The 16,398-nt window shown below is 48.0% G+C and overlaps 1 protein-coding gene across 4 annotated transcripts in view; it reads right to left on the bottom strand.

Annotated features, from left to right (window-relative positions):
- SNX14 (sorting nexin 14) overlaps positions 1-12,387 on the bottom strand; it is a 328,243-nt gene extending 315,856 nt beyond the window's left edge. For 3 of the 4 annotated variants that reach the window (XM_063916961.1, XM_063916962.1, XM_063916965.1), the window contains exon 1: positions 12,166-12,387. In XM_063916961.1, coding sequence (XP_063773031.1) covers positions 12,166-12,302 — 137 coding nt within the window. In that variant the 5' untranslated portion in view covers positions 12,303-12,387. The remainder of the gene's footprint in view (positions 1-12,165) is intronic. The other variant, XM_063916963.1, reaches the window with a different exon arrangement.
- Between the last annotated feature and the right edge of the window lie 4,011 nt (positions 12,388-16,398).

The following is a 16,398-nucleotide window of genomic DNA, read 5'->3' as shown; positions in this document are numbered from 1 at the left end:
ACACCCACGGTGTCACCAGGGCGTCCACAGCTATCGCCTGAGGGTCCCTTGACCTGGCGCAATATCTTTTTAGCTTTTTGTTGAGGCGGGACGCCATCATGTCTACCTGTGGCCGTTCCCAACGATTTACAATCAGCGTGAAGACTTCTGGATGAAGTCCCCACTCTCCCGGGTGGAGGTCGTGCCTGCTGAGGAAGTCTGCTTCCCAGTTGTCCACTCCCGGAATGAACACTGCTGACAGTGCTAGCACGTGATTCTCCGCCCATCGAAGAATCCTTGTGGCTTCTGCCATTGCCATCCTCCTTCTTGTGCCGCCCTGGCGGTTTACATGGGCGACTGCTGTGATGTTGTCTGACTGAATCAGCACCGGTTGGTTTTGAAGCAGGGATTCTGCTTGACTCAGGGCGTTGTAAATGGCCCTTAGTTCTAGAATATTTATGTGAAGGGAAGTCTCCTGACTTGACCACTGTCCTTGGAAGTTCCTTCCCTGAGTGACTGCCCCCCAACCTCGGAGGCTTGCATCCGTGGTCACCAGGACCCAGTCCTGTATGCCGAATCTGAGGCCCTCAAGAAGCACTCTGCAGCCACCACAGAAGAGACACCCTGGCCCTCGGGGACAGGGTGATCAGCCGATGCATCTGAAGATGCGATCCGGACCACTTGTCTAACAGATCCCACTGAAAGATCCTTGCATGGAACCTGCCGAAGGGAATTGCTTCGTAAGAAGCTACCATCTTTCCCAGGACTCGCGTGCAGTGATGCACCGACACCTGTTTTGGTTTCAGTAGGTCCCTGACCAGAGATGACAAGTCCTGGGCCTTCTCCACCGGGAGAAACACCTTCTTCTGTTCTGTGTCCAGAATCATGCCCAAGAACAGCAGACGCGTCGCAGGAATCAGCTGCGACTTTGGGATATTCAGAATCCAGCCGTGCTGTTGCAGCACTTCCCGAGAAAGTGCTACGTTGACTAACAACTGCTCCTTGGACCTCGCCTTTATAAGGAGATCGTCCAAGTACGGGATAATTATAACTCCCTTCTTCCGAAGGAGTATCCTCCATGTGCCTTTTAGAATCAGCATCACCTGTCCACTGCCGAGTCCATAATACTCTCCTGGCAGAAATGGACATTGCATTAATTCTAGATGCCAGCCGGCAAATGTCCCTCTGTGCATCCCTCATATACAAGACGACGTCCTTTATATGCTCTATGGTTAGCAAAATAGCATCCCTGTCGAGGGTATCAATGTTATCTGACAGGGTATCAGACCATGCTGCTGCAGCACTACACATCCATGCTGAAGCAATAGCAGGTCTCAGTATAGTACCTGAGTGTGTATATACAGACTTCAGGATAGCCTCCTGCTTTCTATCTGCAGGTTCCTTTAGGGCGGCCGTATCCTGAGACGGCAGTGCCACCCTTTTAGATAATAGTGTGAGCGCCTTGTCCACCCTATGGGATGTCTCCCAGCGTAACCTATCCGTTGGCGGGAAAGGGTACGCCATCAGTAACCTCTTAGAAATCACTAGTTTCTTATCAGGGGAACACCACGCTTCTTCACACAATTCATTTAATTCATCAGATGGGGGAAAAGTCACTGGCTGATTTTTCTCCCCAAACATAATACCCTTTTTAGTGGTAACCGGGTTAATGTCAGAAATGTGCAACACATTTTTTCATTGCCGTAATCATGCATCGGATGGCCCTTGTGGACTGTACATTTGTCTCATCCTCGTCTACACTGGAGTCAGACTCCGTGTCGACATCTGTGTCTGCCATCTGAGCTAGCGGGCGTTTTTGAGCCCCTGATGGCCTCTGAGACATCTGGGCAGGCGCGGGCTGAGATGCCGGCTGTCCCAAGGCTGTTACGTCATCGAACCTTTTATGTAAAGAGTTGACACTGTCGGTTAATACCTTCCACATATCTATCCACTCCGGTGTCGGCCCCGTAGGAGGCGACATCACACTTATCGGCTCCTGCTCCGCCTCCACGCAGCCCTCCTCATCAAACATGACGACACAGCCGTACCGACACACCGCACACACACAGGGAATGCTCTGACTGAGGACAGGACCCCACAAAGTCCTTTGGGGAGACAGAGAGAGAGTATGCCAGCACACACCACAGCGCTATATAACACAGGGATTTTCACTATACTGAGTGATTTTTCCCAATAGCTGCTTATTAACACAAATTGCGCCTAAATTTATGTGCCCCCCATCTCTTTTTTACCCTTGTTGTACTGGATACTGCAGGGGAGAGCCTGGGGAGCGTCCTTCCAGCGGAGCTGTGAAGAGAAAATGGCGCTGGTTGTGCTGAGGAAGATAGCCCCGCCCCCTCAGCGGCGGGCTTCTCCCGCTTTTTATAATGTTAATGGCGGGGTTTTTGCACATATACAGTGTTATAGACTGTATTATGTGCTATTTGTGCCAAAAAGGTAAACTAATTGCTGCCCAGCCCCCCCCCCAGCACCCAACAGTGACCGGAGTGTGTGGTATGCTATGGGAGCAATGGCGCACAGCTGCAGTGCTGTGCGCTACCTTAATGAAGACAGGAGTCTTCAGCCGCCGTTTTTCATCTTTATCTTCCGTCTTCTGGCTCTGCAAGGGGTACGGCGGCGCGTCTCCGGGAACGGACGATCGAGGTCGGGCCCTGTGTTCGATCCCTCTGGAGCTAATGGTGTCCAGTAGCCTTAGAAGCACAAGCTAGCTGCAAGCAGGTAGGTTTGCTTCTCTCCCCTCAGTCCCTCGTAGCAGTGAGTCTGTTGCCAGCAGATCTCACTGAAAATAAAAACCTAACAAATACTTTCTTTTCTAGTGAGCTCAGGAGAGCCCACTCGGTGCATCCAGCTCTGGCCGGGCACAGATTTTAACTGAGGTCTGGAGGAGGGGCATAGAGGGAGGAGCCAGTGCACACCAGATATAGTACCTAATCTTTCTTTTAAGAGTGCCCAGTCTCCTGCGGAGCCCGTCTATTCCCCATGGTCCTTACTGAGTACCCAGCATCCACTAGGACGTCAGAGAAAATTATTTTACTTATTTAACTGTCCCAACTTCATACCCTGATTAAAAGAATAGTATGTCACCTTTGTTGTGTGCATTGACCAATAAAACACATTGATGAGAAGGTATTTGGCTAATTTCTCTTTGGAGAGCTAATGTTGGTTTGTCAAGCATGAGCTACTTGAAAAGGTTAAGACAAAGGTTTTACCGATGTTAAAATGAGGACTCTTCATTATCAATAATATTCTACATCAGTGATCTACAAGTACTGTAGATGAATGTGTGTGTGTTTGGGACAGTTATTGTGCTGTTCAAGACTGACCAAACAGGCTGTCCTAATTGCTGAGTAGACAGACAGCTCACTGGTACTACTTAATGTTGATTATTCGTACAACTTACGGATAATACTCTAGTTATAGGAAACGGCTTTACTTTCACGGATTTCTGATAAGACAGAAAGTTTGTGGGAACTTTATTATAGGGAACATAGGCAGCATATGTATGTTACGTATTTGTGGTAACTGCGCACATTATGTAGCAGTTACGGCTTCCCTGAATGTATTAAAGCAAGGAAATAGGCAAGCTGCCCCCATCATTACTGGCACCGCTATACCTAGATAGGTTCCAAATCCTGTTTTGCACCATATGAACAGTCTGTGGCACTGACCGCTCCAACGTGTGCATGCAACATTGTTGATGGTGCACACACAGCACCACACCTGGCTACTGGAATTTGCAGCCATGTACATAACACGCCAAAATAGTTATGTTCCTATAGAAACTGATGGGCAGGGGGTGGCGCTGAGAAAATAAGATTTTACTCACCGGTAAATCTATTTCTCGTAGTCCGTAGTGGATGCTGGGGACTCCGTAAGGACCATGGGGAATAGACGGGCTCCGCAGGAGACTGGGCACTCTAAAGAAAGATTTAGTACTATCTCGTGTGCACTGGCTCCTCCCTCTATGCCCCTCCTCCAGACCTCAGTTAAGGAAACTGTGCCCGGAAGAGCTGACATTACAAGGAAAGGATTTTGGAATCCCGGGTAAGACTCATACCAGCCACACCAATCACACCGTATAACTTGTGATACACTTATCCAGTCAACAGTATGAACAAACAACAGGGCATCAAACAATGGATGCCAACATAACATAACCCATTATTAAGCAATAACTATATACACGTATTGCAGAAAGTCCGCACTAGGGACGGGCGCCCAGCATCCACTACGGACTACGAGAAATAGATTTACCGGTGAGTAAAATCTTAATTTCTCTAACGTCCTAGTGGATGCTGGGGACTCCGTAAGGACCATGGGGATTATACCAAAGCTCCCAAACGGGCGGGAGAGTGCGGATGACTCTGCAGCACCGAATGGGCAAACTCAAGGTCCTCCTCAGCCAGGGTATCAAACTTGTAGAATTTTGCAAATGTGTTTGAACCCGACCAAGTAGCCGCTCGGCAAAGCTGTAAAGCCGAGACCCCTCGGGCAGCTGCCCAAGAAGAGCCCACCTTCCTTGTGGAATGGGCTTTCACTGATTTTGGATGCAGCAATCCAGCCACAGAATGAGCCTGCTGAATCGTGTTACAGATCCAGCGGGCAACTGTTTGCTTTGAAGCAGGAGTACCCAACTTGTTGGGGGCATACAGGATAAACAGCGAGTCAGTTTTCCTGACTCCAGCCGTTCTGGCTACATAAATCTTCAAAGCCCTGACTACATCTAGTAACCTGGAATCCTCCAAGTCACGAGTAGCCGCAGGCACTACAATAGGTTGGTTCAAATTAAAAGATGACACCACCTTTGGCAGAAATTGGGGACGAGTCCGCAATTCTGCCCTGTCCATATGAAAAACCAGATAGGGGCTTTTACATGACAAAGCCGCCAATTCTGACACACGCCTAGCCGAAGCTAAGGCCAATAGCATGACCACCTTCCACGTGAGATACTTTAGCTCCACGGTCTTAAGTGGTTCAAACCAGTGGGATTTCAGGAAACCCAACACCACGTTGAGATCCCAAGGTGCCACTGGTGGCACAAAAGGGGGCTAAATATGCAGCACTCCCTTAACAAACGTCAGAACTTCAGGAAGAGACGCCAGTTCCTTTTGAAAGAAAATGGATAGGGACGAAATCTGGACCTTTATGGATCCCAACTTCAAGCCCATAGTCACTCCAGACTGTAGAAAGTGCAGAAATCTGCCCAGTTGGAATTCCTCTGTAGGGGCCTTCCTGGCCTCACACCAAGCAACATATTTTCGCAATATGCGGTGATAATGCTTTGCTGTCACGTCCTTCCTAGCCTTTATCAGCGTAGGAATAACTTCCTCCGGAATGCCTTTTTACGCTAGGATCCGCCGTTCAACCGCCATGCCGTCAAACGCAGCCGCGGTAAGTCTTGGAACAGGCAGGGCCCCTGTTGCAACAGGTCCTGTCTGAGAGGCAGAGGCCATGGGTCCTCTGTGAGCAATTCTTGCAGTTCCGGGTATCAAGACCTTCTTGGCCAATCCGGAACAATGAGTATTGTTCTCACTCCTCTTCTTCTTACGATTCTCAGCACCTTGGGTATGAGAGGAAGAGGAGGAAACACATAGACCGACTGGAACACCCACGGTGTTACCAGGGCGTCCACAGCTATCGCCTGAGGGTCTCTTGACCTGGCGCAATACCGTTGTAGCTTTTTGTTGAGACGGGACGCCATCATGTCTACCTGTGGCAGTTCCCATCGATTTCTAATCTGAATGAAGACTTCATGATGAAGTCCCCACTCTCCCGGGTGAAGGTCGTGCCTGCTGAGGAAGTCTGCTTCCCAGTTGTCCACCCCTGGAATGAACACTGCTGACAGTGCTTGCACGTGATTCTCCGCCCACCGAAGAATCCTGGTGGCTTCCGCCATCGCGACTCTGCTTCTTGTGCCGCCCTGGCGGTTTACATGAGCCACCGCGGTGATGTTGTCTGACTGAATCAGCACCGGTTGTTTGCGAAGCAGGGGCTCCGCTTGACTCAGGGCGTTGAATATGGCCCTTAGTTCCAGGATATTTATGTGCAGACAAGCCTCCTGACTTGACCACAACCCTTAGAAGTTTCTTCCCTCAGTGACTGCCCCCCACCCTCGGAGGCTCGCATCCGTGGTCACCAGGACCCAGTCCTGTATGCCGAACCTGCGGCCCTCGAGAAGGTGAGCACTCTGTAGCCACCACAGAAGAGACACCCTGGCCCTGCGGGACAGGGTGATCAGCCGATGCATCTGAAGATGCGATCCGGACCATTTGTCCAACAGATCCCATTGAAAGATCCTCGCATGGAACCTGCTGAAGGGAATGGCTTCGTACGATGCCACCATCTTTCCCAGGACTCGCGTGCAGTGATGCACCGACACCTGTTTCGGTTTTAAGAGGTCTCTGACTAGAGTCACAAGCTCTTGAGCCTTCTCCGTCGGGAGAAACACCTTCTTCTGGTCTGTGTCCAGAATCATGCCCAGAAAGGGCAGACGAGTCGTAGGAATTAGCTGCGACTTTGGGATATTCAGAATCCAGCCATGCTGTTGCAACACTTCCTGAGAGTGCGCTACGCTGATCTGCAACTGCTCCCTTGACCTCGCCTTTATGAGGAGATCGTCCAAGTATGGGATAACTGTGACTCCTTGCTATCTCAGGATCACCATCATTTCTGCCATTACCTTGGTAAATATTCTCGGTGCCGTGGAGAGCCCAAATGGCAACGTCTGGAATTGGTAATGACAGTCCTGTCCCACAAATCTGAGGTACTCCTGATGAGGCGGATAAATGGAGACATGCAAGTAAGCATCCTTGATGTCCAGAGACACCATAAAATCCCCCTCTTCCAGGCTTGCAATGACCGCTCTAAGCGATTCCATTTTGAACTTGAATCTTTTCAGATAAATGTTCAGGGACTTTAAATTTAATATAGGTCTGACCGAACCATCCGGTTTCGGTACCACAAACATTGTGGAATAGTATCCCTTTCCCTGTTGAAGAAGGGGAACCTTTACCACCACCTGCTGGAGAAATAGCTTGTGAATTGCCGCTACCACTACTTCCCTTTCTATGGGGGAAGCTGGCAGGGCCGATTTTAGGTAACGTTGAGGGGGCATCACCTCAAATTCCAGCTTGTATCCCTGAGACAATCTGTATAGCCCAGGGATCCACCTGTGAGCGAACCCACTGGTGGCTGAAATGTCGGAGACGCGCCCCCACCGCTCCTGGCTCCACCTGTGGAGCCCCAGCGTCATGCGGTGGATTTAGTGGAAGCCGGGGAGGACTTCTGTTCCTGGGAACTAGCTGTAAGGTGCAGCTTTTTTCCTCTACCCCTGCCTCTAGCAAGAAAGGAAGCACCTCTGACCTTCTTGCTTCTTTGTGCGCGAAAGGACTGCATTTGGTAATACGGTGCTTTCTTAGGTTGTGAGGAAATATATGGCAAAAAGTTTGACTTCCCAGCAGTAGCTGTGGAAACCAGGTCCGAGAGACCGTCCCCAAACAATTCCTCACCCTTGTAAGGTAACACCTCCATGTGTTTTTTGGAGTCGGCATCACCTGTCCACTGCCGAGTTCACAGGACCCTCCTGGCAGAAATTGACATTGCATTAATTCTAGAGCCCAGTAGGCAAATGTCCCTCTGGGCATCTCTCATATATAGGACAGTGTCTTTTATATGCCCCAGGGTCAGCATAATGGTATCCCTGTCCAAGGTATCCATTTCCTCAGACAGATTATCTGTCCACGCTGCTACAGCACTACACATCCACGCCGACGCAATTGCCGGCCTCAGTAGAGTCCCTGAATGTGTATAAACAGATTTCAGGATACTTTCCTGCTTTCTATCTGCAGGATCCTTTAGGGTGGCCGTATCCTGCGACGGCAGGGCCACCTTCTTAGATAAGCGTGTGAGAGCTTTATCTACCCTAGGGGAGGATTCCCAGCGCACCCTGTCCTCTGGCGGGAAAGGGTACGCCATAAGTAACCTTTTGGAAATCAGGACTTTCTTATCTGGGGAATCCTACGCTCTTTCACATAAATCATTTAACTCATGTGAAGGGGGAAAAGTCACCTCTTGCTTTTTCTCCCCATACATATAAACCCTCTTGTCAGGGACAGGGTTTACCTCGGATATGTGTAAAACATCCTTCATCGCTATAATCATGTAGCGTATAGCTTTTGTCATTTTCGGTTGCAATTTTGCATCATCGTCGTCGACACTGGAGTCAGAATCCGTGTCGACATCTGTGTCAACCATTTTGGATAGTGGGCGCTTTTGAGACCCTGAGGGCCTCTGCGCTGTAGGATCAGGCATGGGTTGAGACCCTGACTGGCCCGAGGTATCAGCTTTATCCAACCTTTTATGTAAGGAGTTTACATTATCATTTAATTAACACCTTCCACGTATCCATCCAATCAGGTGTCGGCACCGTCGGCGGCGACACGTCAGTCAATTGCACTTGCTCTGCCTCCACATAGCCCTCTTCGTCAAACATGTCGACACACGCGTACCGACACACCACACACACAGGGGAAGCTCTAAATGAGGACAGGACCCCACAAGGCCTTTTGGAGAGACAGAGAGAGAGTATGCCAGCACACACCCCAGCGCTATATAACCCAGGGATTACACAGTAACTTAGTGTTTACCCAATAGCTGCTGTATTATGATTAATGCGCCTAAATTTATGTGCCCCCCCCCTCTCTTTTTTACCCTTCTACCGTGATTCTGCAGGGGAGAGCCTGGGGAGCTTCCTCTCAGCAGAGCTGTGGAAGGAAAATGGCGCTGGTGAGTGCTGAGGAAGAAGGCCCCGACCCCTCAGCGGCGGGCTTCTGTCCCGCGATTTTGTGTAAAATAAATGGCGGGGACTCATACATATAACAGTGTCCAACTGTCTATATGCAGCTTTCGCCAGGAGGTATCAATTGCTGCCCAGGGCGCCCCCCCCTGCTCCCTGCACCCTACAGTGACCGGAGTGTGTGGGTTAGTGTGGGCGCAATGGCGCACAGCTGCAGTGCTGTGCGCTACCTCATGTGAAGACAGGAGTCTTCTGCCGCCGATTTCGATGTCTTATCCGCTTCTGCCGGCTTCTGTCTTCTGGCTCTGCGAGGGGGACGGCGGCGCGGCTCCGGGAACGGACGACAAGGTCAGGTCCTGTGTTCGATCCCTCTGGAGCTAATGGTGTCCAGTAGCCTAAGAAGCGCAACCTAGCCGCAGTTAGTAGGTTTGCTTCTCTCCCCTCAGTCCCACGTAGCAAAGAGTCTGTTGCCAGCAGAAGCTCTCTGAAAATAAAAAACCTAACTAAAATACTTTCTTATTAGCAAGCTCAGGAGAGCTCACTAAAAGCACCCAGCTCTGTCCGGGCACAGATTCTAACTGAGGTCTGGAGGAGGGGCATAGAGGGAGGAGCCAGTGCACACCAGATAGTACTAAATCTTTCTTTAGAGTGCCCAGTCTCCTGCGGAGCCCGTCTATTCCCCATGGTCCTTACGGAGTCCCCAGCATCCACTAGGACGTTAGAGAAATTTAGAAGAGCGCATGATCAGAAACACTGCAAGCAGCATTGGTCCCTGTCACCAAAACCGAGAGTGCGCTTCACCATAAAGGTGAGATAGCACCCTCCTCTTTCAGCAAATGTTTAACACATTTCATCGATATTTGGTCCTATTTCACCTCAATAATGAGCGAAGTAAGGCCTCCAAATATCGATCATTACGGTCACAAATACTACATCTCCCCCACAGGACTTATAGGCCCTACACACTGGCCGATTTTTTGAAAGATATGAACGATCTCGTTCATAAATGAACGAGAACTCGTTCATATCTTTCAGTGTGGAGGCTCCAGCGATGAACGATGCGCGGTCCCGCGCTTGTTCATCGCTGGTCCCCCGTCGCCTGTGCATGCAGGCCAATATGGACGATCTCGTCCATATTTGCCTGCAGTTCTATGGAGCCGCGTGACGGGGGGAGTGAAGAAACTTCACTCCCCCCGTCACTGCCCCCCCGCCGCCGGGTCGCTCGTCGGCCGTATCCGCCGTCGGGCAGCTTGGCGGCGGGTCGGCCAGTGTGTAGGGCCCCTTAGTTATATTTATAAAGGTGCTTATCTTACAGGTTACATCCTCTTTCTGAAAGAAAAAGACAATTTGATATATTAATATAAGTTTAATTCTATTTAAGATCTCAGGATGGGTGTGGTGTAGAAGATCTACAGTATTTAGGTCAACACCAAATGGTCGACATGCATTAAATGAACAGGCACACAATGTCGACACAAGTTTTTTCTGTGTTTGACTCAAATCTTGAAGGTTTGGCAATATGTGACCACTACGCTTCAGGCAAGATGGCTCAGTTCCCAATCGTAGCTCACGTGGATAATAAATCAAGCAAAATGTTGGAAAACACATTAAAAACACAAAGTGTCGACTATTTGTGTGTAGACCACGGTCATGAAAACTTTTCATCTGTCGACCTACACTGTTAATTCTATCATACAGATACCCTCAGGACGGCAACAGCTGAAGAGTTTAAACCGCTCTTTCTAGTGTAAATAAAATATTTTTATACATGTATTTTTTAACAATTCAGACAGAAAGCTCAAGTCTCGGCTTTCAGTTTTGCTGGTAACGCGTGAACCAGCTAGTGATTTTATTTATAAGGTAAGGCGATAGCATGTTTTCTACTACTGTGTGCTAGAGGCAGATCTTCATTAATAGATACAGTAGCTGTTACATAGGACATCTTCAGAAATCACTATTACATCATTTTCAATTCATAGTCACATAGTTTAGAGGGATTCGGTATGATACCCCGATGGACGGAATGCCGGCGGTCAGAATACAGACAGCGGCATCCCGACAGCCCCCCAGGAAGTACCCTAACCATCGCCGGTGGTGCCTAATCTTAATCCTCCCTGCTTGATGCCTAACACTAACCTCCCCTTGTAAGTGCCTTACCCTCCCCAGTACCTAACTATCCACTCCCTGCACCCTAACCCCCCTTGTAATGCCTAAACCTAACCTCCCACGGCAGGACGCAATCGCCCCGCTAAATGAACGTTCGGGATTCCAGGCGTCTGTATTTTGATGCCAGGATCCCAATCTCCATCAGGATTTGGACACTGGCCTTATGTCATCGTTCGGGATTCCGGCGTCGGTATTTCCACTGCTGGGATCCCATCTGGCGGCATTTTAACTACATCCCATTTAGACAATGTATGCCAGGGGTGGGGAACCTCAGGCCCGGGGGCCGTATAAGGCCTGCAAAGCCACTTGATCCGGCCCTCCCAGGCTCACCTAACCTCAGCAGCAGCCGTAGGCAAGAGCTCACTCCTGAGCTCCGGATTCAGGCTCTAGCAGTGTGCGTGTGTGCCTGTGCGATGCTATGGGAGAGATGTCATGAGGAGCGGGCAGCCAGGCAGAGGGCAAAAGTCTGGAAGCAGGAGCGTGGCTCGTGAGTACTGTGTTTTTTCTTTCTTTTAATGTGTGTGTGTAAGCGGCACTTCTAGGGGTCATATCTAATGGGGGCAGGCCAATTTTTAAGTTGATAATTTTTGTATGGCCCCAAAGGATTTTTATAAATATCCAAATGGCCCTTGGTAGAAAAAAAGGTTCCCCGCCCCTGATGTATGCCAAATGCAGTGATGCTGAAAGAAAAAAAATGCTTAATCCCCCTCCATAGATTGAAAGCTTGCGAGCAGGGGCTTCCTACCTCTCTAACTGTTTGTGATGGCAATAATAAATTAAGAGGGAAGTCCAGAAACAGAGCATTTTGTACCTAGTGGGGCGGGTCATGTTGGAGGGTCTGCAACTATAGGCCTTAAAACAGGCCTGGCCAACCTGTGGCTCTCCAGATGTTGTGAAACTACACATCCCAGCATGCCCTGACACAGTTTTAGCATTCCCCAATAGCAAAACTGTGGAAAAGCATGCTGGGACTTGTAGTTTTACAACAGCTGGAGAGCCACAGGTTGGCCAGGCCTGCCTTAAAAGATGGTTTCACAAAAAGATTTGGTGATGGTAACTGAGCTGACACACATCCCTGTGACAGTATCTGATTCTGAGCACGAAGCAGAACTAGCAACAGTGGGAGCAGGAGCAGCACGCAAGTAAGGGAAGATGGCAAGCAGTCAGACAGACCCAGGAGCAGCCGGTGCTCGCTCCTCCGTTACCTGAGCAGCAGTACGGTGGACAAGGAGAGGAAGAACAGGCTGAAGCACAGCAGCGGATAGTGTCTAAATATCTCCCGCACCGCTCCGACCCTCAAACGCTGCCTGAGATACAGCAACATTCTCCCGGCTGTTGACATGACGGCGCCCGGCTTCCGCCCTCTCCATTCCAGACCTGCGACTCGGCGCCTGGCACATACGTCATCATGAGGTACACCGTATCCGCCATGTTGGAGAGGGGCATAAACCAGGAAATCGTTTTCGTTGATCGCTATTGAACGCGCGCACCTAAATTCAAGTCAAAGTAATTTTTGTCATAATCAGTGAATAATCGCATAGATAAAATATAATTTTAAGTGGTTCCAAATATGGCGAGATCAGCTAATTGCAGGACAAGTGCAAGCACCAGTCACTGAGAATGCGGACAGACAATTTTCGGATTAGGGTAATTAATGTCGTCATTCTGGCAGTGTATTCTGTCCATGTCAACATAATACATCATAAACCCCCTGACGATTTGATGCATCAAGTTTCCTGCTCACTCTGTTCCTGCTGCAACATTTATGTACATTTAGGAACTACTGTATGTTCTGCCACGTGCTAATAAGTAAACATTGTGGAAAAAAAAAGTACACTTTTGTGTCACACACTTATAACTGATGCACTCAATTGGGAGATTTTAATCAGTATGAGTTATCATGAATTCCTCTCGTGCTGGTGTCTAAAATGGTATCCGTTCAGATGGTCGACCATGTTAAGGTCGACCACTATTGGTCGACATTGACATTGGTGTGCGCAGGGGGAGGTGCCTGGTGCGCACAGGCACCCCCTAATGCAGGCCTGGCCAACCTGTGGCTCTCCAGCTGTTGTAAAACTACAAGTCCCATCATGCTTTGCCACATTTTTGCTATTAGGGAATGCTTAAACTGTGGCAAGGCATGCTGGGATGTGTAGTTTCACAACATCTGGAGAGCCACAGGTTGGCCAAGCCTGCCCTAATGTCTGGCACCCCGATCTCACATGCCTGATGCAGCGATCGCCAAGCAGGCTGATTACTGTCCCCTCTGCGCTGCACCCTGTCAGGACTGTATTACTGACCGGACGCCTGGGTTAATCAAGGATGCCACCGCCCACCCGTCACATGCCCACCTCTCTACTTCTATGCTATGCCAACGCCAGACACTGATGAGGAGCAGCATGCAGCCAGCGTTCCTCTTAGGAAGACAAATTCAATACTGGCAGGCGGCCGGCAGCAGCATTGACGCGTCACTCATTTTTCCAGCAGCAGCAGTACTAGTCTGCGACTGTTAGTGTCAGTGAGTGACTGACTTGTAAGTAAGCTGCTGCATCTTGCAGGGGAAAGAGAGGGGCAGCCAGACCAGGCTGAGGAGGAGCAGCGTAATTGCAGTGAGTGCCATCAGGGGTGTTTGTTTGGTGCGCACCACAACATCTGACAATGTATCTGCTTTATTAGGATTGGAACAAGGGTGGATATTTTATATTATGATGACCGTAAATAGATGGTGCTAGACACGCCCAAAAGGCGGTGCTAGACACACCCCTCCGACGGTGCACCCTCTAATAAAATGTGCTGCGCACGCCTATGGACATTGACATGGTCGACATGGACAAATGGTCAACACACAAAAATTGTCGACATTAGTTTGTCAACAAAAAAGTTAACCTTTTTTTTTTTTTTTACGTTTTCATACTTTACAATCCACATGGACTACGATTTGGAACGGTAACCTTGCCCAAAGCTCGCTCGCCATGCGAGGGGACACTGTGCACTAATTGGGGTTCCCCGTCACTTTACACAGAAGACACCAAAAAAAGTTTTAAAAAATAAATAAATCGACTTTTCATGTGTCGACCTTTTGTGCGTCGACAATTTGTCCATGTTGACCATGTCAATGTCGACCAATAGTGGTCAACCATTCATACCGGAACCGTCTAAAACGTCATGTTGGTTCATGTTAAACCCAACTGAGATAACCTTTCCAATAACCAAAGAGAGAATACTGCCGTGCAACTTGACATAATAGAGTAGGTCAGGATCTGGTTATTTCACATGCAACGTAAGCAGATTCTGACCTACTCTGTCATGTCAAGTTGCACATCAGTATTCTCTCTTTGCATTGGGGAAGAAAGCAGGGATAGCGCACTGGGTCCTCCAATCTGCATTTGCGCACCTTCCCCCTCCCCCAAGATATTCCAGAGGTTGGGATAGCCATTAGAAGAGCGCCATCAAATTGTAGCCACCATTGCTTCTTGGCTTGCAATGGCATGCAGTTATTTCTAAGCCATGCAAAGTTTTAAAACAATCATGGAACTGTTATTGCCATGTGCAAAGGAACATCAGTAGTTGGAAAAAAATATAATTTTCCGATTGCCATATATATATAACACAGGAGGAAAGACTCGGCTTAAACAAAACCATAGAGGTAGGTATGGAAGTGTAGACCATCTATAATAACTACAACAGTATTACATGATGCTATATAGGATAGCTGCCATCTGTGGTTATTCACCTGCTGTGTAGGTGGACATTATTTAAATTTAGTAACAGTTAAGAGGCCTTTGTCATGATTCCCTACACTAACAACTTTCAAGAAATCATCCAAAAACAAATAGTAATACAGACATAATTTACTAAAATAGTTTAACAGAAAACTATTGCACCTACGTTTAGAAAAACACAAATTCTATACCTGTCCTACCACAAGTACGTTAGTGCTGGTTTCTATATAGAATTATTATTATTAGTAAGACTAAATGGAATCTATTTTTACGCATTTGGTATCCAAAAGGAAGCACTATAGACTGAGGAAACGTAATGTTGTAGATTTGTTTGACAATCCCAAATCCTTATTGGAATCTTCTTCATGTAATTGAAAGCATTAGGCTTACAAATATAATTATGCAGCACCCTCTAGTGTTGAAAGGAGAAAAGGTCCTGTCAGGCATTCCCAAGGTCTACATTTAGGCATTTAGCACAAGACGATATTCTCCATGAGCGATATTACATAGTGTTCCCCTTCCCCTCCATGACTGCTGACATAATGCATACAGACTGCGATATCACACAGTGACTCCATGCCGCAGCCAGCAAGAACATGCACCTTCTGACAATAGCATCAGATTGAACTGCATGTACAGCAAACAGCAGGAGCCGTTAACAACCCCCGGGAGCATGTATTGGGCATCACTCGTAGCATACCCACTGGGCACTATTGTGAACGATATTGCTCAGGAGAGTAGAAGTGAGTGATACGGTATACTATATTGCCTAGTGTGTATGCACCTTAAGGAATAGAGAAAACACCTTAGAACTTCGTAATAGCAGAGTATAATAGAGGCCAGTTAAATATTGATTTTCAGAGTAGTAATACAATACAGATTGCATATAATGATTTGCATAGGTTCATCATGTAGTAGTAATGTGACATGTTACAATATCTAGCTATATGTGACTTATGAAGTATGGGCCTCATTCAGAAATGTATACAAACCCGATGGTTTACGTATATCTCCAATGGTGCATGTACAGATTTGCGGCCGAAGCAAGTGACAGCATCCTTAGACACAGCTTCACCAGCATTAATTCCCCCAGGTCATCCTGGCTAACCTTAGGGTTAATCAGATGACCAATGTTCACACAGATGTATCAGAGGACAATGCTGTTTCCTCAGATACAGCAGCCGATCAGAGAAGCCACACACGCTTCCTGTGGTATTAGCATATTTTAGGACAGCTGCAGCAATAATAAGATGCAGCAGCTGTGCTACGGTGTTTATCTCTGAATCAGGCTCTATGTACAGAGAACGCAGGAAACAAACCAAATTGATTTAAGAGATTCTTTACATGAAAGGCCACCTGGTTGATTCCAGTAATGGGCTATTAAAAGTTTACAGCGCTAAATGTAGCAAAATGGTCTTTTTTTCCCCCTGTAATATTTGTTATTAAATGTATGACAATTTTTCAGTGTTACTTTTTTTTTTAAACACAGATTCTCCATATATGGTAGAACAAGCCCTTTAGGCAGCGGTCTTCAGCATTCATCTTGTATAAATTTTTTTAAAAAGAATGTATTGGTCTGATTGCCCAAGTGTGTATTCGGACACTCCTGCACCAACTGGGATGAAATCAATGGGAGGTAGTCCAGTTGGATCCTTGCCAGGTTTTAGGAGTGTTAGAGTTCAAGTCAAACATCTTGTTTGTGTACAGCGGGCAAAA

The sequence above is a fragment of the Pseudophryne corroboree genome, chromosome 4 (genome assembly GCF_028390025.1).
Source record: "Pseudophryne corroboree isolate aPseCor3 chromosome 4, aPseCor3.hap2, whole genome shotgun sequence".
NCBI lineage: Eukaryota > Metazoa > Chordata > Amphibia > Anura > Myobatrachidae > Pseudophryne > Pseudophryne corroboree.
This window is presented reverse-complemented; position numbering and strand designations above follow the sequence as displayed.